General features: G+C 38.8%; 1 protein-coding gene across 3 annotated transcripts in view; it reads right to left on the bottom strand.

Moving 5' to 3' along the window:
* Nucleotides 1-23671, bottom strand: part of LOC124619615 (transmembrane protein 234 homolog) — a 36586-nt gene extending 12915 nt beyond the window's left edge. Inside the window, exons 1-3 of one of the 3 annotated variants that reach the window (XM_047146122.1) lie at nucleotides 23402-23671; nucleotides 11327-11478; nucleotides 11093-11159 (exon numbers count right to left, since the gene is read on the bottom strand). In XM_047146122.1, the coding sequence (XP_047002078.1) occupies nucleotides 11093-11159; nucleotides 11327-11478; nucleotides 23402-23417 (235 nt within the window). In that variant the 5' untranslated portion in view covers nucleotides 23418-23671. Of the gene's footprint in view, nucleotides 1-11092; nucleotides 11160-11326; nucleotides 11479-22612; nucleotides 22694-23011; nucleotides 23346-23401 lie in introns of those variants that run through there. The other 2 variants (XM_047146123.1, XM_047146121.1) reach the window with 2 other exon arrangements.
* Nucleotides 23672-24218: the final 547 nt, after the last annotated feature.

Below are 24218 nucleotides of genomic sequence, written 5' to 3'. Positions count from 1 at the left end.
GAAGGAGCTGTCAGCTAAGATGACTATAAAAAATGTTTTGAACAGTGGAAGCACATAGGGACAAATGTATTAGTTGTAGTGGAGAGTATTTTGAAGGGGATAAGGTTGTTTAGCAAACAATTTGAAAATATATAGCTTTTAAAAATTAATTCCATTTTTTTGGGGTACCTCCTCATAAAATACATACATAGAGAGGCAGTACACAATTAGGCCAGGGAAGGGGTGGTGTGAACAGAAGAGAGAAGGGAAAAGCTAAGGAAAGGCAGTGGGAAATAGGTTAGGAGAGGTTCAGGTCAGGGGAATTGTGAGAGGTCAGCATATGCTGGAGAGACAATTCCCACGTGTGTAGTCCACAGAAACTTGTGCTGGAAGCAAATATCCAATGGCCCCCATAGTGCTGAAATCAATTGTGTTGTGGTGCGCAGCATGTTCAACAACTGGATGGTCAAGCTGAAAGTTTGTCAAAGTTTGGCAGTGGTCATTCATGTAAGTAAACAGCTATCTAGGCCTACCTGTCATGCCCACATAGAGTTCTGTACAGTAACTGCAGCAAAACTGACACAGAACATGGCTATTTCCACATGTGACTCTGCCTTTTGTGGGTAGGAAATGCCTGTGGCAGGACTATAGTAGGAGATGGTGTGTGGGTTATGGAGCAGGTCTTCCATCTGGGCGAACAACAGGGGAATGACCCACAAGGTGCAGTACTGGGAGTGAGATTGGAATTGGGATGAACACAGATATTCTGTAGGTTGGCTGGGCTGTGGAACACTAGTTGGGGTGATGTGGGTAGGATATCTCATCTCCCACAAGAACCTTCAACTTTTCCAATTCCACCTGTCCTTCACCATCTGGTCCATCATAAACATACAATCCAAGCTCAAAGCATACTTGACAGCCTCTACTCCGTTCACAAAATCCTTTTACTGTTTGACCGCAACTTCTGGAGTGCCATCGCTGCAATAGAAACGTCTGCCCTTCAACAGTTGGAACAGCATGCTACTCCTCTCCTATGCCTGCATGGTATTACCTGCAACCAAGAAAGATCCTACCAATCTGATCTAGCCCCCACTCATAGCTCCCTCGCTGTGGCTTGCTGACTTACTTCCACATTCCCAAAAACTTCCTTACGCCTTCCATGAAACACAAAGCTCCCTTAACACTATTATCAACTTTTCTGCCAAAATTCTGATCCCTGCATAAGTTTGAGTACTTTCTATATACCGTATTTTTAGCCCAAACCCTAAGTTCAACCATACTGGGCTCGTAAAGGATCTTCTTTCCTTTATCATTCTCTGCAGTGGATACATTTCTTCGCCATGCACCCCACTAATAACAGTCAACCAAATCTCCATACAAAACATTGTTCAATCCCTTGCTGTACTTTGATGAGTCTGACTCATGAAAACAAATGCAGGCCAAACATAAACATAACAAGTTACACATGTGAGAACAGAAGTTGGGCCAAATGTAAACATCTAGCCACACACGCACGAAAAAATGTTCTGAACAAGTGTAAACATCATGATTGCATCCCATTAGACAAAACCTTGTTAGTTATAATTGTGGTTTGGTTCTTACCATTATGAGAATTGGTCACAATTTATTAAATCTACATTATGCGTGCTAGTGGTTTTGTACCCTCATTTTTGAATAAAAATTTAATAGACCTTTACATAATGTCAAGAGTGGGGTGTTTACGCGGAAATAGTGACGAAAAATCCAGAGATAGAGACATCTTTGTACAAAAGGGAAAGTTTGCAAAGCTTTCAATTGCAGATAATGATAGTAAGAGAAAATACAATGCCTCAATCATGTGTATGATGGATCAGGCAGGAAGTGAAAAACACACCAATCATTTGGAAATATTGTGAAACTTATGGCATAAAAGCCTCTATTTCAAATCATTTAACTGAACACCCAGGATTATTAGAGTTATTTTTTATTATGCTTGATAACGAATTGTGGGAAATATTTTCCACAGAAACAAATCTCTTCACATGTCAGATAACAGACCATGAAGGGCACAAAGCAGAAAGAGGAGGACACTTGATACCCTGTTGTTTTTGACAAAATGAAGGCCAACTATGCACTGTGCATCTTGATGGCTCAAGTCAGAAAACTAAACATCCAAACATATTAAGACCAGTAGCACAAATGTGAATATTTTTTTAAAAAACTAATGTCTCTTAAAATATTTAAACAAATTTGGAGTTTCTTATATTTTTGCAAAAATGAAACTACTGACAGTACCAACCAGTTTTGAAACATAAGATCTATTATTTGGCCTGAAAAAGTTAAAGAAATTCACATACCAGATGAAAATGTCAGATAGACAGGTTTTAATGAAAGATTAAGTACATTTAGCATACAAACAATCTACTCTTTCAAAAAGAGTGAGATTTGCATTAGAAATTCACAAACTACCAGAGGCAAGTACTGGTTATTGTTATGGTTTCAAAATATTTCCTGGCCAGGACAAAACTGATAGCAACAGCAGTATATCAGAGAATGCTTTCATTAACTTGTCAATTTTCATAGTGAATAAGGAATATACTATGTTTCTTGACAACTGGGACTTTTCTCCCAACCTGTTTTTAAAATTACACCACGAAAACATAAATGTTATCAGGACGGTATGCAAAATATGTCAAAGAATATTCAAAAACTAAGAAAGGAGAATGTTTATGAGAAAATTGTAAAAATTTGTTGGCTCTGAGATCAGAATACAAGCTTGATGTGTAAATGATATTAATGAAATAAGACACTGTAGAGAGGGTTGAACACACAGACAAACAGTTTAGAAAAAAAATGAAGCACCAATGCATCCTCGAATACAATAAGGGAATGGGCATAATAAATCATCAAGCTCAAATGTTGGCCTGTCTCCCAATCATAAGAAAATTCCTCAAAGGATACAGGAAACATTTTTGTATATATAACAGACATGGCTCTGTCCAATACGTACATTATCCATAAAACAATACACAGTCAAAGAATGGAAAAATATTTTGATTGTCAAATAAATCTAGCAGAGGCAATTTTTAAAAATGTCCAATTACTGGACTTTGTAAAATGAGGAAAACATCCACTAGGTGAAACACCTCTTCAATTCAAAGTACAATATTGTGCCCATTTCCCAAGGGGAACATATCAACCTGAAAACTAAAAAAAAAACACCCAATAAGGAAGTGCAAAGTTTGCGTAAAACACAAAGCATGAAGTGAAATGACTTGGGAATGATGGAGTGTAAAGCACCTTTACATCTACCATGATGTTTACAAAACTACCATACCACGCAAGACTACGGTACTAATTTTTGGAGTTGTAGGTATTTTCCTATTGGAAATTCATTAAAGCGGAGCATTTTTTCTTGTAGTTAGATTTTTTGTTGACAATATCTGTTTTTCGGAATTGTGTTATAACATACCTTCTTCAGAAGTAACACATGAAGATGCCATAGAGGATTATAATTTCTATTAAATTATTGTTTATGTATAACAATATACATTCATATTTATATTTTGAAGTAATGTTTGAAAGATTTTATTAATAATATACATATTAAAAAAGGTACATTAACTGAATTAGTTCTGATGTCCACAAGAACAGTATTGCATGAAAAAAATCAGCATTTATCTACATACCAAGTATCCAGAAGTCAGCTTGTATTGCAACTGTCTAGCACAGCATGTTGGCCTGTTTAGCACTTGTCATCTCCAACAGTTTGGGCATGGATTTCTTTGAACTAAATGGCACAAGGGGATGAAACAGTTCTGACTTCCCTCCAACCATGATCTTCCTTCTCTTTCATCCCTTCCTTGCAGTCATCCCTTTGTGACCTGACTTCACCTTCCTATCCTACATCTCTTCCCAGTGAGTTCAACACCACTCAAATAGAACATACAGCTATCTGTTATCTGGAAACCAATCAAGATCTTATCATCCTTCCCCACAGACCAAGACATTACCACAATGGTCATGAATCACAGTGACTATGTGACTGAGGGCCTCCATCAACTTTCCAACACCTCTGCATACAAACCTTACAGACATGATGCCATTCCAGAAGTCCAACATGATCTCCAGCAGTTCCTCAAACCCTTAGGTCTCTATCCCAAAACTTGACACCTGAATGCATTTCCTTCCTCACACCAGCAATCCCCCCCCCCCCCCCCCTCTTTTACTCTCAGCACCCCTGCCTTTTACATACTCCCCAAACCCAAATCCTCAGTCCTCCCTACTGGTCATCCCATTGTGGCTGGGTACAATCTGCCCACAGCAAACCTCTACCTTTGTTGACCAATACCTCCAAACTATTGTCTGTAACCTCACACCCTACATTCAAGAAACTGCTCACTTCCTTCATGCCTTTTCACAGTTTCTGTCCCGTTACTCCTAACTCCTTGTAGGTTACTGTGGGTGCAACATCCTAATACACCAACAACCCTCATGCCCATGGCTTTGGAGCCATGGAACACTACATTTTCCAGTGACAGCCTGCCTGAGACCAAACCTGTCCCTTTTTTCCTAATCCTCATAGCCAACCACATCCTGACCCACAATTATTTCACTTTTGAATTCCAAACCTATAACCAAATCAGTGATACTGTCATGGGTACTCACATGGCACCATCCTGTGTCAACTTATTTATAGACCATCTGGAGAAATCCTTCCTATCAAGTCAACACCTAAAACCCTTGACAGGTTCAGATGCACTGATGACATTTTCATGATTTGGACTCATGATGAGGACAACATTTATTCATATCCTCAGCACCAACTCCAAAACCTGCTCCACCTGATCCTTCTCAGCTGCATAAGCCATCTTTCCAAATGCCAATCTGCACTCTTAGACAACAGCTCCATGAGTACATCCTTTTACATCAAGTGCACCAACCACATACAGTACCTCCACTTTGACTGCTATCATCCACTCCATGTTGAAAAGCCTCTTCTTTACAGCTTTGACAGCCATCTGCCTTGGAAAGCCTGATTTGACAAAATATACTGACAACCTTACCAGAACCTTTATTGACAGACAATATCCTACCAGCTCAGCTGTATACAGATCTCCCTGCCATATCATCCTCTGAGACCGGTAAATCTATTAACCACCCATCGATGAACACTCCTACAAATACCCAGTATCAACTTGACCTTGAAAAGCTTAACAACCTCCTCACAAGTGCTTTGATTATGATACTTACCCAGAAATCTACTCACATCAACCAAAGCAGTGTCCCTTCACCGATCCACCTATAGACTATCCTTGTCCATCCATATTCCAACCCAGCACTCGTTGTTGTCAACCCAGATGCAAGGCCTATCCCATGCAGCCACCTGCCGCCTCCTGTAGCCCAGCAACAAGCATTTCCTACCCAGTAAAAGACAGGGCCACATGAGAAAACAGCCGTTATATGTCAGCTATGTCACAATTACTGCAAAGCATTTTCTGTAGATATGATAGGTAACCAACAGTCTAATATAATGAATAGCCACCGCCAATCTGTGGTGAGCCGCAAACTTGACCATCCAGTTGCCCAACATACTGCACACCCCTATATGAGTGACTTTCAAGATCGGCTTCATTACACAGGCTGTTGCATTCTTCCTTCTAGCACACGTTTCTCTGAACTACACACTAGGGAATTATCTCTCCAGAATACCCTATGGTCTCACAATCCTCCTGGATGACACCTCTGTTAACCCGTTTCCAACTACCTCTCTCTTTTGTCCACATCACTTCTTCTTTGTAAGATTGTGTACTTCTTCCAACATTCATCCCCCCCCCCCTTTCCATGAGGGGGGAGAAAGGAATGACAAGAAAAGGGAAGGGATTATTGATGTCAGCTGCATTGGGGCTTAATGTAAAATCAGCAGTGACAAGCGAAAATGTCTGCCGGATCGGCAGTTGTGTTAACCACTGTCACACCCAGACACAGTGTTTATAGCAATTGTGTGGACCAGCTTGGTATGCCTCTCGGCCGACATAAACTCCCACCAAGAGCCACCTATCCACAGTTCCTGCCGATGCCATGTCCTCCATGCTCACTAGTTTGAGATTCCTGCAGGAGGTCAGACATAATCATGCATCCACACTGAAGAAGGTGGATTCATTGCCCATCAAGGCATATCAATTATATGAATGCTTGATGTCTCTTCTTTCGGACATGGTTAATGCAACTGCCTAATAATCAGGAGATCATGGGTTCAAATCCTGGTCTTGCACACATTTATATTCATTGCTGCTGAGTCTACGTAAAGTCCCAATGCAGCTGATATCAATAATCCCTTCAATTTCCTTTCCTTTCTCCCCCCCCCCTCCCCGCCCCCCCTCCAATTAAGTTGTGGATTCTGCACTGTGCCTGTTCTTTCAAACAAGTCTTCAGGACATGGACAGGGACTGTGGGTAGGTGATGCTAGGTGCAAGTGTGGGTCGGCCAAGAAGTGTGCAAAGATAGTCCACAAAATTGTGATAAACACTGTGTCTGGGTGGTGCAGTGCTTAATGCAATTGCCTAGTATATGGGAGATCCCGGGTTCAAATCCCAGTTTAACACATTTTCCTAGGTACTCATTTAAAGGTGCCGCCAATAAGGCATAGTTACAAATGAAATGCCTATATAAGTTTGTGACACCTAGAAACTGACGAACTCATGTATTGTTATTGGTTGTGGATGATTCAATATCGTCTTGACTCTTTCTTGTGGGGGCTGTGTTTCATGGGTGTTGATGGTGTGCACCACTGGTGCTCCGAAAACACACTTCACTGGATTTATAAGCAAACTGTGTGCACAAAGACAGTTGAAAAGCGTGCATAAATGCTCTAAATACACTGCCCCTGATCTGGACATCACTAAAACATTATCAATATAGATAAAACAGAAATTAAGATCATGTATCACTTTGTCCATAAACCCTTGAAAAGTTTGGGCACTGTTGCATAGACCAAATAGCATCCTAGTAAATTCAAAAAGTCTGAATGGGATACACTCAGCTGCTTTGGGGATGTCCTCTGGCATGACTGGTTTTTGATAGTAAGCTCGCAATATATCCATAGCAGAGAAGATGCATTTACCATGTATGTTGTGTGCGAAGCCCTCAATGTGGGGCATGCGGTATCAATCAGGAATAGTCTGTTTGTTGAGCTGATGATAATTGCAACAGGGGCACCATCCATTAGTTTTCTGTGGCAGGTTGTGGAGAGGCAGATACCAGTTGCTACTAGATGGTTGACAGATTCCCTGCACCAGCAAGAATGCAAAGTCCTAATTTGCTGGTTTAAACTTATACAGTTTCAAACACAGTGGTCATGCATGGATGGTGTTGTGTAGGAGTTGTTAACATGTAGCGCATCATACTGTGTTGACTGGTGCAAGTGTGGGTGACTACTGCGTAATCTCCAGATACTGCTGAAGGAGTGCAACATATGGTGAATCACCCGTTACTGTTCATATTCCGGCACTGTTCGTATTCTGGCTCCTTAGGTTGGTTGTCGTGCCCAGAAGACTGTTGTGTTTGAGGTCTGAAGAAGTCCAAAGTATGAAAAAAGTCTGCTCCTAATATCCGATATTCTATGTCAGCGACTATGAATTGCCATTTGAATCAACATTGGAGACCAAGATTGAGAGCTAATGTTCATATGTCTGACTGGTGGAGCCAATGGCGGTAAACAGGTGACAATCGTCACGACTACCTGAGGTAGGCATTTGGTTGGGTTAACTGACACATCTGCTCCAGCGTCTGTCAAGAACCGCTATTTTGTGTATCGCTCAGAGATCTGTTGAGTCAATTGCCATCAGCAATGAGCCCTTGTCATTAAATGGCAGGTCACATTTCGTGGTCTCTGTACCAAATCATCTGTAGTACCAACATATCCTCAAGGTTGATGGCGAGCAGCTACGACTCCAAGTTGAGCTATGGTGCCGACATTAGTTGGTACTAGAATGCACATTCACAACCAGTGCTATGAGCTCTGCCAGATGTGCCTGTAGCGATGTAAATGTTGCTGTGGCGGGACTCTCTGGTTGTGGTGTAGCAGTGCCTTTCTAGCACACAGATACCTTTCGACTATACGGTTGGCTGTCAGCGTGAGTGCGTCTAAAGCTCTGGCACACACCGTAAGTATCTTTTGTGCGCCCTTGGGCAGGCGTGACATCCAGATACATCTCCGTATGTTACAGTGACTGCATTATTTGCCAAAGTGCACAGACGACATAATAACTGCAATGGTGTTGGATCACCAAGCTCTTCTGTGTGCAGCAATTTCTCCAGTCTCTTGGTCTCTGACTGTTACAGTCATTGATTAGTGTGATTTTAATCGCTGAGTACCATTCCACGGCAGGGGAATCACCTGTTCATATTCCGGCACTATTCATATTCTGGCTGCTTAGGACATCCTTTGCTTTGCTGGCCATCTTTTCATTTAGTGCCGCAATGACGTAGTTATACTTCTTCTCATCGGCAGTGACATGTGCCAACACAAACTGGCTCTCCAATTGAGCAAGCCAAAGTATTGGGCTTTGTTACCAAAAGGGAGACGGTTTCGTGGATACATGGCTGGCTGCTGAGATCAATGGCATCTCACTTGTGGCTGCTAGTTCTGACACAAGTGTAGTCTATGCTCCTCTGTAAGTTGCATGAGAACTTCACAGCATGGCTGGCATCGTTGTCTCATGTGTACATTGTGGTACAAAAGGTTTACATGTATGCTGTTGCCGACACAGTCATTTAACTCACTAAGCAGCGTGATAATGTGGTTGTCACCATTAAATGTTTGGTATTTGACAAGATTTGTGTCAACATTTACAAAGCACAACTACAGAGACAATGCATAAAATACATCTCTGGTTACATATGATGACCAAAAGTAAATAAAAAGAGTAAACAACACTATGACTACATAACGTCTCATAAACTTCTTTGACAAGCAGCACTTTGCAGCAAGATAATTTGCCACTACCGCTACAGATAGACTGCTACTCCTCATATAGAGGAGAAGTTAAGTAGCAGAAAGGCACAACCAAAAGACTGCTGTATGTTTAGGCTTTTGGCCAAAAGGCCTTCTCCTAATGTAGAAAACACTCATGACTGCTGTTTCTGACCACAGAGACCAGACGTAGTGGTCATATATATATATATATATATATATATATGTGTGTGTGTGTGTGTGTGTGTGTGTGTGTGTGTGTGTGTGAGGGGGAGGGGGGGGGGGAGAGAGGGAGAGAGAGAGAGAGAGAGAGAGAGAGAGAGAGAGAGAGAGAGAGAGAGAGAGAGAGAGAGAGTTGTGCTTGCGTCAATGTATTTATTTATTTTTTTACTTTTTATTTATTTAATTATTTATTTTAGAAGAATGCCTTTTGGCAGCTCAACTGTATGCTTTCTGTTGTGGCTGTCTGCGGCTCAACATCTCCATATGGTGAGTAGCAACCAACCCTTTTCATAATATTAATGTTTACTCTCTCCAACTTTTTGGTAGCTTGTTGGGTCACTCCAGTTAATATGTACAAACGTTCCAAAACTATACATAATCTTTTTTAAGTGCTCTGAAGTAATATGGTATAAAAAAACTGCATGATTCCTAATGACATCTCCTTCATGCAATGTGCTTAATGTCTCAGAGTTTTGAGGCAGCTATAAAGATAAGTTGCACCATTCAATTTTCATTCTTATTGACTCAATACATGGTTTCCATTTCCAAAAACTTATATTAAAAAGTGACCAGCTGAAAACGTTTCATCTTATATTGGCAGTAGTACAGAATAAGCATGTCACACATGTACTTATCAACTTTTCCCATACAATTTTTTTACTGTGATAATTCTATAAAGCATACTTCCCTGAATGTTGACCAGTGTATCTTTTTGGGCATATATTTTAAAATCCTGTATTTGCAGTTACAATGTACACTGCCCATCAGTTGTTGAAGGCAGATGACACAATTTGACCTCACTGGTTTTCTGGCAGTGACTGATTAATAAGGTACTTTAGAATATTCAGCCAAGTTGTTGATTCCATTTTTCTGCAAGACATTCGACAGCTGAACAAGTTGTCTTCTTCAGATGCTGCAAGCTGTGTTAAAGAGGTTACTAACTGCCTGGACTTTAGTCAGACTTTTTAAATCTTTCTTCACCCACTCATAAGAGCTGTTATCCCAGTAGGCTGGGAGTGGGGTAGATGGGTTCCCAGTCGAGAATATCTGGGAGGGGATTTCCAGTTGATGTATTTGCCTCATAACCAAAGGAAACCTCCCAAAAACTTGTGTGTGCATGTGCATGTGCGTATCAAAGCTCCTATTTATAGTCCATTTTGACTCTTAGTGTCCACTTCACCCCTTGATGCTCATGTTTTTTAAGAGCTTACAGTGACATTCAGTGAAGCACACATTCTCTTAGTATTTTCTAGGTCTGGTGGATGAGACACACAGTGAGATTTTGATAAACTAAATGCAGGATCCAGAGTCCTGGTTGAATTTAAAATTCCATCCTGGTTTATTATGTTTTTCATCTTTTTTTCAAGAGAATCTTTAGTTACAGTGTCTCAGAAGCTTGGAATTTGCACCCTGACTCTACTCTCATTACATTTCATTTCACGATTATTGTTCACATAAAATATGATGCAACCAGTAACAAGATGCAAACACCAAGTTTCTCAGACAGCCTAGTTAATGCGTCTACCAAAATAAAGATGTTCAAAAACCTAATAAACCAAGATGGAGATTTCAGTTTAAGCAAGACCTTAGATCCAGCACTGGAGATATTGAGAATTCAGCAGTCATCTCAGCCATCAAAGCAATAGAGGACATACCAGGGGCTGGGAGTTGAACTAATCTACAAACACCATTGCAACACCGACTATACTTCATGGATGGCTGGAGTTCAGGCATGAGTACACATGGCAAAACAGCATCAGTGATCAATATATCATGCTGGAAAATTAATGCAATCAATGCCTTGGCTGAACAACGAAAAGCACGCCATCAGAATGTTATTTTCTTTACAAAAATCATGGATTATAATACGCGTTTTAAGTCATATGAAGTTCACAGATTATTCACAGAATATGGTAAATAAGGTAAAAATATAGTCACCTGTATTTTGAAGAGCCAAAAAGTAAAACAGTGAACCACTCTGGTTTAAAAGGAAAGGTGTCATGTACTGTAAAAGATGTAAATTGAATTTACAGACAGCTATACATGATGATTACAGCTTATAAATCAGAAGCAAGAATAACATGAATTGCTTGTATTATAAAAAATACTAGTTGCTGAATATGTAGAAGACTATGAATGTCAAAGAAAAACAATCCATAGTAGTATACAAACCTTCCAATTACTCAATAGGAATTTAACTTCTTTAAAAAACTTTTTGGTAGAAGATTTTTCACTAATGTCCTCTACCCCTGAACTTCCTTTTTTGATGAATGGATTAGTGCAGCCCCATAGAATAGCCGCAACCACAAGGCTCATTACAGATGCTGCAAACAGAAATAGTAATTTGATACTATGTGAACGCTTTTTATTGCATAAGCGGTCATATCGTAACAAGTCTGTTTGATGTACAGCATAATATTGTGTGCTATTACAATCATTTGTTTATATCCAATGGTTCTGCAGTGAGCAATTGACTAAGGAAATAAATCAATGAATCAAAGTAGCATTGATACAGTGACTGTACACATCATGTTAGTTATCAGTCATTAAGATTGGATTTTGTCATACATTTAACACAATGCCACTCTTCTATCACAGTGTTTCTTAATGATTAGGGACAAAAGTCTTATGCTACACATAAGAAAGCTAGATTATAGACAATGTCCAAAATCAGCAAAGAGATTCTGGAAACATAGTGGCACTGGTAGCTTCAGTGTTGACAACTCCAATAGTTTCAACACTTATACAGACCATGGGAAAAATCATACAATTTCAGACTGACAAAGGACATAATTTGCAAGCTATGGCTAGGGAGGGAAAGCCTGGAGAATGGACAAAAAGTTTTACATGCTAAAAAGTAGTTATGGAAGGGGAATACAAAGCCTGGTGCAGTTACTAAGTAGCTTGTGTTTCTAAGACAAGTGAAGAGATCAGCTATCCTACCTATGAGGTAGGGGAATATTTTGGAGAAGAAAATTATTTTCAACTCTTGGGGTGCAGGAAGCAGCTTGCATTGCAACTTCTATTAGGCTGTAGAGTTGGTTACCAGGCAGACTCCTTGCACTGGTGTGCAGATTATTATTCAAGTAGTACAGTAAATTGTACGTGAACCTTTAAAGGGCAAATGTTTAAGCAGAGCTGCGACAATCACTAAAGAGAGGGAGACATTCACACATGGGCATGATTCATGGATCATCTCTCGCTCAGTATTATCATATTTAGTGTGGTCATTTAGAAAATGCTCCTGGTATGCACAACTTATTGACTGAAGCAGTTGTCTCACTAAATCAACATTCATAGAATCCCAATGATTTCCAGTGTTTTTGGTAGGAATCTTTCATGTAAATTACTTCAAAAGAGGGTATGTACCAGCAGGCAACATGTCATACAGCTTGAAGTGTACATGCATGATCTGAAGAGAACTAGGACGAGTTTACTGTACTCGCCTGGACACCAAACGCCCATGTCATGTATAATCATTGGAGAAACCTAGCACAGCTGGCCATAGCACTGGGGTTGGCATAGCTCAACATCGTTTTCAGTACCTTCCAGAATGTCGCTGACTCTCTTCCTGCATGTCTGTGCTGCAAAAGTTGGTTATTCAGACTTCTGACAGGTGGTTACATTAATGTGACTGAACCATGTATAACCTGAATGTGTAAACAGCAGTACACTTGTTTCCTGAAGCTTGTGGTCTTGGGTTTTGTTGCTTGGGCCGTATTGGATTAGGGCATGAATGTTTTTGTATAACAGAAGACGCTCAAATTTTTTGGCATGTGTGTAGGCTCAAAATGTTTCACTTGAAAACTGGGTTTCCAATGTCTATGAAAAGGAAAGTTTACAATAATTCTTTATTAGATGTTTTAACTTTTGATAGTAAAATATGGACTTTTAATGTGAAAATCATTGAAAATGTGAGAACTGTTCAGAGAGGAATAGGAAGATTCCTGTTGGGAATAATTAGTACAGACAAAAGAAAAAAATGGATTATGGAATAGGCTGGGTTGGAAAATGTACTTACACTGCCATGACATTAAATGTAGCCACAGGAATGGCTGGTGGACAGATGAAAGAAATGCTTTGCTTAATTTTAAGTGATGGTTTATGGTGAAAATATTGCCCTACAAAAAGTTTTATATTACTGTGAACCCTTTCCAAGAAAAGATAACAAATGGAGCAATGTAAAATTTTATGAACTTCATAATATAAGCATGAATGATGAGGACGAAGAGGCTGGTGACATAACAGAGTAACATGATTCAAAAGATGTAGATGTACAAACAAATGTATATTCAACACGCCAAAAGTCAATCAATCATGTACTCAGGGAATGTAATACCATAGGATATCATGCTCATCGTTGCTGTTGAGTTACGTCATATTTACACAAAAAATATGTTTGAAGTTACAATTATTTCATTATTTTTGTGGACAGTGGGATGATATGATACATCACTTGGTGTCAAACATTTAATAACATTTCTCAGTCCTTTATTATGAAATATAAGCTTGTTATGTGTCATAACTAAAATCCTTTGCATGTGTGAAGAGTGTTGAATGAGCATATTTAATATGGCATTTTATCACCTACAACTCATCATACAGCTGCAATTTTTTATTGAACTTATGTGTACAACTCTTGAGTTGATTGTACCATTTTTCATGAAGTGCAACACTTATGAAGCAAAACATTATGACTGGATGCTTAATGGCATGTTGGTCCATCTATGGAATGCAGTACAGCATCAATTTTGTATGGCACTGATTCAATAAGTCCTTCATAGATTTCCAGTAGTATGTCACACCAGATTAGGTTGCACAATTCCTGTAAATTATGAGCCAGTGTTTTGTGGGCACCGAACTGGCATCCAGTAGCACCCCTGATGTGTTCTATCATTTCAGATCTGGCAAATATGGTGTATACGGCATCAATGTCAGTTCACTATCGTGCTCCTCAAGCCACTGTAGCACAATTCTAGCCTTGTGATGTGGACAGTTATGCCAGGAAATGCCATCACCATCACAAAAAACATCAAGCATGAAGGGGAGCAGGTGGTCTACAATAACATTCACATAATCCACAGCTGTCATTGGCATTCACTTACTACAACGGGTCCTATGGCCCATTGCATTGTAATTGACAATGTCACTGCATTAGCATAGACACATTTAGGGGTCATCTACTGCAGAGCCCCATGTTCAACAATGTGTGCTGCATGATGTGCTCTGAAACACTAGTGCCTGCACCAGCACTGTACGCTTGTCATCAGATCTGCCACAGATCGCCACTTCTCTTGCTTTGCGGAGTGGGCGAGCTTCTGACTGCCACATTCTCTGATGAAGTAAGGACATCTGACTCCTTGTTCTTTGCTTGTGGATTCAGTGCCTTTCAACCACTTGCTACAAATGCTCAGGATAGTAGCATGCAAACAACTTCACCATTTCTGACAAGCTCGTTCCCTGGCGCTGGGCTATAATAATCTGCTTTTGTTAAAATCACTAATGTCAGTGTGTTTCCCATTTGAAGCCCTTATCATCAATATAATTATTCCCTGTTTGTCTCTGGTCCATTTATATACTTCCCTTACAGTGTCAAATGCCGACGACAACACCAGGTGGCATTCAATTTTGTGCTAGTCAGTGGTTATAATGATTTAACTAGTCACTGTAGGTCAATAATGATGGTGAAGAGCAACTGCACTGGATTATTTGCTCTAATAATAAGCAGGGACTTTCATAATTGCTAAAATTAGTTTTTGTAGTTTTCTGTATTTTTTCTCCTTCGAAGGAGAGGGCACATCAGTGGTTCTGAAGTGCCCTTAATGCCTAAACATAATACTTGTGTGAACTGGGTTGGTGTCATCTATGAACGTGGATTCCTGGTTAGTGAATATCATCTCTGCAATAGAAGGAACTTATTCACCTAGAATATCCAGAAAATCCTTGACTATTGTTGGTCCTTAAAGAGTATTTGGAGAGTTATTATAGTTATTAAGACACATGAACAGCAGGATTCAAGTCTTCATCCAGCAATAAAGATTTTTTATCTGCTATCTCTAAAACATTTCTAATGCAAGCCTGGATGTTTCCCTCACTAAGATTGTGACGAATATTCTCATAAATTCTTTTCCAACCTGAACATATATTCGTCTTCTAATAACTGTGGACTCAACAAAATGTTAATCCCTCTTGTTCCCCCTCCTTCATTACATTAAGTAGCTACAGGACCACGATAATACTATGAAACTGTAATCTGTACCATAACAGAGCAATATCCACAATGAACAGTGAAAATGAAATTTCATGTGGCTAGGGCCTCCTATTGGGCAGACTGGTCATCTGGTGCAAGTCTTTTGGACTGACGCCACTTCAGCGAGTTGCGTGTCAATGGCGATGATATGATGAGTAAGACAACACAACACTCAGTCCATGAGTGGACAAAATCTCCGAGCCAGCCAGGAATCGAACCCTGGCCTCTTTGCGTAGCATTCTGCCGTGCTGACCACTCAGCTATCAAGGCGGACACAATGAATAGTGCAAAGTACCATAGACGGAAGTGTTTGGGTGTCCACTGTTCATACATTCAACTTCTTGCTGAAAACAATGCAAAGGATGAGGCATTGGACCATATTACTCTTTTCCAACCAGAAGAGTTCCATGTTGCAACTTCTTTCTGGCATCTGAGTTTTTACAGAATGGCCTTTATTGTGATCTTAGGCTTGGAGTCCGTATCCAGCAGCAGTAATCCACTCTGTGTACTTCTCATTTACTATAATAAAAAAATATATGTTTTGAGATGCTGACTCAGTTCAAACACCATTATCTTAAAGTTCATTAGTATAAGTACTTTCGATTTTGGTGTTCTCGTCATACACCTCCTATGTTAAAATTACCTCAGATCTCATTGCTCTTGATACAAGTAAAATACTGGTAATGATAGATACAACTGCAGCAACTTAATGCACTCGAACAAAACATCTTAATGAAAATTCATGTGTCTTTGCCAGTTTACCTCATCTACACCTCACCAACTGCACAAAGAAATAGAACTACTATATCATCATATGGCATGAAGGCACTGCACTCTAGAATATAGGAAATTGTCCTTTACCATAACCATATGTTTAAACGTCCTTGTTTTGTTTGTTGTTGTCTTCAGTCCTGAGACTGGTTTGATGCAGCTCTCCATGCTACTCTATCCTGTGCAAGCTTCTTCATCTCCCAGTACTTACTGCATCCTACATCCTTCTGAATCAGCTTAGTGTATTCATCTCCTGGTCTCCCTCTACGATTTTTACCCTCCACGCTGCCCTCCAATGCTAAATTTGTGATCCCTTGATGCCTCAGAACATGTCCTACCAACCGATCCCTTCTTCTAGTCAAGATTTGCCACAAATTATTCTCCTCCCCAATTCTATTCAGTACCTCCTCATTAGCTACCTGAACTACCCAACTAATCTTCAGCATTCTTCTGTAGCACCACATTTCGAAAGCTTCTATTCTCTTCTTTTCTAAACTATTTATTGTCCACGTTTCACATCCAAACGTGTCTACACTCCATACAAATACTTTAAGAAAAGGCTTCCTGACACTTAAATCTATACTCGATGTTAACAAATTTCTCTTCGTCAGAAACACTTTTCTTGTCATTGCCACTCTACATTTTGTATCCTTCCTACTTTGACAATCCTCAGTTACTTTTCTCTCTAAATAGAAAAACATCATCTACTACTTTAAGTGTCTTATTTACGAATCTATAATCTATTTCCCCTCTGCATCACCAGATTTAATTAGACTACATTCCATTCTCCTCGTTTTGCTTTCGTTGATGTTAATCTTATATCCTCTTCCCACTGCATCACCAGATTTAATTAGACTACATTCCATTCTCCTCGTTTTGCTTTTGTTGATGTTCATCTTATATCCTCCTCTCAAGACACTGTCCATTCCGTTCAGCTGCTCTTCCAGGTGCTTTGCTGTCTCTGGAAGAATTACAATGTCATCAGCAAACCTCAAAGTTTTTCTTATCCATGGATTTTAGTTCCTACTCCAAATTTTTCTTTTTTTTCCTTTACTGCTTGCTCAAAGTACAGATTGAATAACATCAAGGATAGTCTACAATCCTGTCTCACTCCCTTCCCAACCACTGCTTCCCTTCGGTGCCCCACGACTTGTATAACTGCCATCTGGTTTCTATACAAAATGTAAATAGCCTTTTGCTCCCTGTGTTTTACCCCTGCCACCTTCAGAATTTGAAAGAGAGTATTCCAGTCAACATTGTCAAAAGCTTTCTCTAAGTATACAAATGCTAGAAATGTAGGTTTGCCTTTCCTTAATCTATTTTCTAAGATAAGTCGTAGGGTCAGTATTGCCTCACGTGTTCCAACATTTCTGCGGAATCCGAACTAATCTCCGCCAAGATCGGCTTCTACCAGTTTTTCCATTCGTCTGTAAAGAATATGCATTAGTATTTTGCAGCTGTGACTTATTAAACTGATAGTTCGGTAATTTTCACATCTGTCAACACCTGCTTTCTTTGGGATTGGAATTATTATATTCTTCTTGAAGTCTGAGGGTGTTTCGCGTGTCTCATACATCTTGCTCACCAGATGGTAGAGTTTCGTCAGGACTGGCTCTCCCAAGGCCGTCACTAGCTCCAATGGAATGTTGTCTAATCCCGGGGCCTTGTTTCGACTCAGGTCTTTCAGTGCTCTGTCAAACTCTTCACGCAGTATTGTATCTCCCATTTCATCTTCTTCTACATCCTCTTCCATTTCCATAATATTGTCCTCGAGCACATCACCTTTGTATAGACCTTCTATATACTCCTTCCACCTTTCTGCTTTCCCTTCTTTGCTTAGAACTGGGTTTCCATCTGAGCTCTTGATATTCATACAGGTGGCTCTCTTTTCTCCAAAGGTCTCTTTAATTTTCCTGTAGGCAGTATCTATCTTACCCCTAGTGAGATAAGCCTCTACATCCTTACATTTGTCCTCTAGCCATCCCTGCTTAGCCATTTTGCACTTCCTGTCGATCTCATTTTTGAGACTTTGTATTCCCTTTCGCCTGCTTCATTTACTGCGTTTTTATATTTTCTCCTTTCATCAATTAAATTCAATATTTCTTCTGTTACCCAAGGATTTCTACTAGCCCTCGTCTTTTTACCTACTTGATCCTCTGCTACCTTCACTACTTCATCCCTCAGAGCTACCCATTCTTCTTCTACTGTATTCCTTTCCCGCATTCCTGTCAATTGTTCCCTTATGCTCTCCCTGAAACTCTGTACAACCTCTGGTTTAGTCAGTTTATCCAGGTCCCATCTCCTTAAATTCCCACCTTTTTGCAGTTTCTTCAGTTTTAATCTACAGTTCATAACCAATAGATTCCTTACGTCTAACATATTGTATGCTGATAATTACAGGTCTATGGGTGTCACAAAATTAAAATTTAATTACCTATAATTCTGAAACTGTTAAATTCATTATCTGATAACTACAAGTACATATAAAGATTGCTGTCATTGTTTGACTTTTACAGATTACTTACTGGAAGGGATTGATAAATTTTAACAGTTAATATTTTGATAACCACATTGGAAAACAAACTTACTGCTGAAAACATGAGCTCTTTACATGCTTACGGTATTCATTCTTTTTTGTGTGTATAGAATATTTTATGATGAGACTAATCTTCTGACTCAACCATTTTCTCATAGTTACTTAGGGTCATTGACTCTTGGTGCGTATCAGTTATATTTTAGATATGTGCCTTGGGAATGATGGAAACAGATGTTAGCATCATGCATGTTGGTAGGTACTGAGACGTTTCTTCAAAGTTTGAAGGGGAGTATGTGTATAAATTCAGATGCTCCTCTGTAATGATCTGAAATTATCTTGCTTTTCTTGAAGTATATCTCCCCTCTCGATATCTTGTTTCTTCTCTTGATAGGCTTCATTTCCTTAGCAGTTTGGTCTGCGCTGAAAATTTAATCACGCTTATCTGGTTCCAAAAAACTACTACATAACATGCACAACTCTTCTAAGGGGGGGGGGGGGGGTATATATTGTTTCAGATCATAAAATATTGAAACATCACTTTGTAGTAATAATTCGGCAATTAAATCTATCAATACAGATTGTTTGACAGTTCACAGCAGACTACCTCGTCTGCTCTTTCCTTCACAACATAGCAGATTGTCACCAGGTGCACTATTCCATGTAGTGCAGTGTATCTCCGAGGCCAGAGGGCAACTTCATGGAGTTATCACCAAACCAGCAGGTGCCGCAAATAGTGACTGAATTGCCAGTGTTGCCTGATCTTGTAGAAATGCTGCAGCCATCCTCACTCAATTACATGCACAGACAATATGAAATCCCCATAGAATATTTATGTCCAAAGTCACTAAATCCACTAACTGTATGTTTGTTGATCGTCATTTGTTATCATTATAAACACTGTCAATACATCACATTGCCACTACGCTACATAAACTGTCAAATTCACTAGATGTTACTCAACGAAAATGTGGGTGATAACAGTGGCTGGAAGCTATTACATACTCAAATTCAAAGTGCATAATGAACATCAGGTAGTGTAATACTTGGCGACTTAAATAATTTTGTGTGCATAACCGGAGAATAATGCTCACTTGTCTCATGATGTCTCCATTTTCTCTAGATCCTAGTATAAATAACTTTCAAGCATGTGCAACAAGTTAAGAAATACATTGGTGTAGTGAAGCAGTTTTAATAGAATGTTTCTGTATATCGCGCTAGCTATTAACTGGTAGTAATGATGGTAAGTGTTATGAAGAATCCGAAGTTAAAGTTGGTCCCATACTCAGTGTTAAGTTTAAATGACAGAACCAAATTGCTCTCCTGCTTTCTGCCAAGGACATAGAGAGATATATTGCCCGTTTCTTGCTCCAACTGGTTAACAAAATTCCAAATGCGATTTCATACTGTGTGCATTAGTGCAGTAATTGTTAGTGCCATGTAGTGTTGATTCAAATGTGTATAGAATGTAAGGCATGAAGAAATTGAAAGCTCGCTGCTGTTGCACACCTCACTCTTCCCAAGTAGTTTCAGGATGCAGCCACCATACCTAACATCCCCATCTGACAGTCTGAATACCATCACTTTTCGCTGCTCCATTAATCACTGTGGAAGTCCTTGGGAGTTAAATACGGACAATGGTCCAATGCCTGATAATATGGATATGTAATTCATAACCTCTCCTCCAGTTTCTGATGATGAATATTTCTTCTACCTCCAAAACTCAGACCAGTTACCTTCAAGTTAAGAGTTGTCAACTATTGTGTCTCAGCATCCTCATCTGCAGAGCCACAGGGTGTGACATTAAACATAGGAATTTTCATTTCTCTCTTTATGCTAAATGATCAATTGTATATACCTTTTAATCATCAATTACATCCCAAAGTTGCTATTTGAAAAATAATAGAATCCTAAAATATTTTTCCATGTCAGGATGAATATGAAACAATAATTTATAAAATTGGGTGATACTACATACTATTAATGTTTTCTAAGTGACTCCTTGGCTGCTTTATTTCCTACCTTATGTCTGTTAGCAACTTGTTCCAAGAGTTCTGCATCAGTATACAGATCCCACTGTGGATTCTAGACAAGGTTGTGTATACATGACTGGCAACCTCGTATGTACAGTATTCATACACTGAGTACTGAGAATTACATGGCAACTCATCTGTTATGGTTTTGATTATTAGATACAAATTATATGAAAGAGCAACACTAGTGTCACTGAAGTGGAATTTCATATTTCTCTGAGAGGCATTGGCATGCTCTCTTGTATTCACTGGTGCACACAGTAATCACTGATGATGGTGAATAAAGTACTTATTTAATTCTGATATATTAATGTACAGACTATTACTATATAAAACAAGGAGTGATATCCCACATAACATGCTAACATTTTCCTCTTCTGTGCAGAACTGCCATAAAGTGCTCTGTGAGAAATGAAACTAGGCCTGTGTTTAATTGGTTTTCATTGTTCTGTCATCTAGAGATACTAAGGAATTTAAAACATCAGGTGTGTCGGCACTTGCCTCTCTTGTAAGGTTCTGGAACTGTCAAAAGTATTTTAAAAACTTGCAAGCTAAGGCATCTGTAATTCGCAGACATACTTTAAAAGGATAAAATCATATTTCAGCAGTAACAGAAGGCAGGATATGACAACAGAATCTTGATGCAGATCTGAAATCAGGCATATTAAGTATGGTGTACGTCAAGGATCTGTACTTCGCCCACTCTCTTTACCTATTTGTAAACAATATTCAAGGTAAGAAGGATATAAAAAGTATTGAATGCTTCTAACATGAAACTAGTGAATATTGAAGAAAATCTGGAAACATGAGAAAGAATTGCTTTCACGCTAGCAAATAATACAGCACAGTGGCCCATACAGAAATATTTAACTATAAATCTAAAAAAGACAATGTTCATGGTGCTCACACACTGAGAAAAGGAAGATCACATAGGTACACTCATATATGAAACAAGACTGGAAGAAGTTAGCTCGATAAAAGATTTTTGGGAATTACATCCACCAGTAAGCTTCAATGGAGATAACTTATGGACAATGTCTATTGCAAATTAAACACCATTAATACTTATTATGAAACAACTAGCAGATTATGCTAACAAAAAACTTCTACGTACAGAGTACCATGCATTATTTGAACCACACTTACAGTTTGGAATTACTGTTCGGGGAAACTCCTTCAGCAATAACACAAAAAGAATTTCTGTATTGCAGGCAAAAGGCCATTAGAAACATTTTCAATAAAACAACAAATCTATGATTCATGTAGGACTGCATTCTGTAATCTAAAAATGACTTTTCCATCTATGTACATACACGAAACAATGATTTTATTCACGAATGGCAGTACATTACTAGAAAGAAATGCAGATGGTCATTCACAAGATATAAACGCCACCTGAGAACTCCTGCTTGGTCTTGGCGTTTCTTGATCACTAAGAAAGCCAAGCAGATCAAAATACCATAACGTTGGCTGGTATACTTGATCTACTCCTACACCAGATCTAGATTTCTGAACTTTGGATAACTCATTTCGAGCATTGTATGCTGCAGTATTTTTGTCTCGGTCACTATATTCTTTACTTTTAATCTAAGACTGGTAAAGCATCATCTCAAGTCTACAGTGCAGCATAAGCAAAAGGATATTAAAAAACTTCTACACAATTCAGCATCATCATGTAAACGAATTATTTAGTGGAGGAAGAATTTAACAGTGTGAAGTGAGGAATGCTATTATTACTGGTATGTATGTATTGTAATCAATTGAAAATATTGTAGTATGATGTACGTAAATAGACCTTACGTGTAGTAGGCCATGTTGTTTCATATTGTAATATGTAGGCTAATGTTTTTAAGATTTTAGGTTAAGCTGACCTGTATCACAGACATACAAATTGTACATAATGAAATTGCATAAAAATCAACAAATCTTTCTCTCTCGGGCGCATCGGCATTTGATGTTTTAATATGCATTTTTATACCTGTAAAGAAGTGAAGAGTTTGCCGTGAGAATTTTGTGTACAGCTATCTGATGCTGCATTATTATGGATTTATTATTTACTAATGCTAGAAGCATTCTACTCTATAATAATCACAATCCAACAACGCAGTATTTTCATTGTGAGATGTTATGAGTTTCAGTATTAAAAGTATTCAGTTGTAAACAAAAGGAGATTTCAACAGCATAATTCTTTCTATTTTATTACAATGTAACTTTATTACTAAGACCACTACTATATAATGTACACATTAATAATTAAATATGAGTGGTACCGTATTTATTATTACAAATAATCGGAGCATTCGTAAGTATAAAGTACGCGGTGTATACAAGTCGTGCACCAAAACATCAGAATATTTCTCAGTTGTCTGTCACTATTCAGAAAAATTTCTGAAACACGGGTTTGGCAAAAGTGGCATTTAAAGTGCCTTGATGGCGAGTTCTGAAGGGGACGCTACCACATAAATTGCATTCTTTTATTAAAAGAAGGCAGTAACGCATAACTAAACTGTCTGCAAACACTAAACACAAGATATTTCTACATTTCACCAAGGCAGCACAGAACAACAAAACCCTCTGCAGTACGAGTGACGACTGTGTGAAATACACAACCTTCTGAAAACAAAACAAAAAAAAAAAAAAAAAAAAGATATGTCACTCACATGTTGTCCCTCCCATTTTGCGATGTTAGAAATGGTAACTGCTATCCAAACAAAACAACCATTGTAGCCCGTTCTTACAATGTGTGAACTGTGAAATTAATTGGTAAGTGCTAATAGTAATCTGAACACTGCGATATCAAAGGAAAAATCAAGTCAATTTGTAGCCTAAAATTATCATCTCAGAAACTTATTTCAAAATACGCAGATAATAAAAAACGACTTTCCCTTCGATAGGCTCTAATTGTGGACTGGACTGCGAAGAACAGAAAATCCTATAAGTTCCCTCATCGTTTAAGCAAACTGTTACGCATCCCTTATTTGCCTGGCAGTTGGTGCTGCGTTTATTATGATGAAAAGGTGACAGAAGAAGAAAACATAAAGGCGACTGTGGGTAAAAAAAAAAAGCCAGAAATACCGGGTGATCAAAAAGTCAGTATAAATTTAAAAACTGAATAAATCACGGAATAATGTAGACAGAGAGATACTAACTGACGCACATGACATGGGTTTTTATTACAACCAAAAAAATACAAAAGTTCAAAAAATGTCCGACAGATGACCCTTCATCTGATCAGAATAGCAATAATTAGCACAACAAAGTAAGACAAAGCAAAGATGATGTTCTTTACAGGAAATGCTCAATATGTCCACCATCATTCCTCAACAATGAAACAGTACAATGTAATGTTTCGATGCGCTGTTTCGAAACAGTGAAACAGTTTGTGTTTTGTAATCTAATAAACCTACACATTTTATCATCTTGAATGTCTACTGTATAAGTATGTCCACATAAACACAAATGAGTTGCGAGAGCGCT

Source organism: Schistocerca americana, chromosome 6 (genome assembly GCF_021461395.2).
Source record: "Schistocerca americana isolate TAMUIC-IGC-003095 chromosome 6, iqSchAmer2.1, whole genome shotgun sequence".
In the NCBI taxonomy this organism is placed as follows: Eukaryota; Metazoa; Arthropoda; class Insecta; order Orthoptera; family Acrididae; genus Schistocerca; species Schistocerca americana.
The sequence above is the reverse complement of the archived record's forward strand: the minus strand, read 5'-3'. Positions and strand labels throughout refer to the sequence as shown.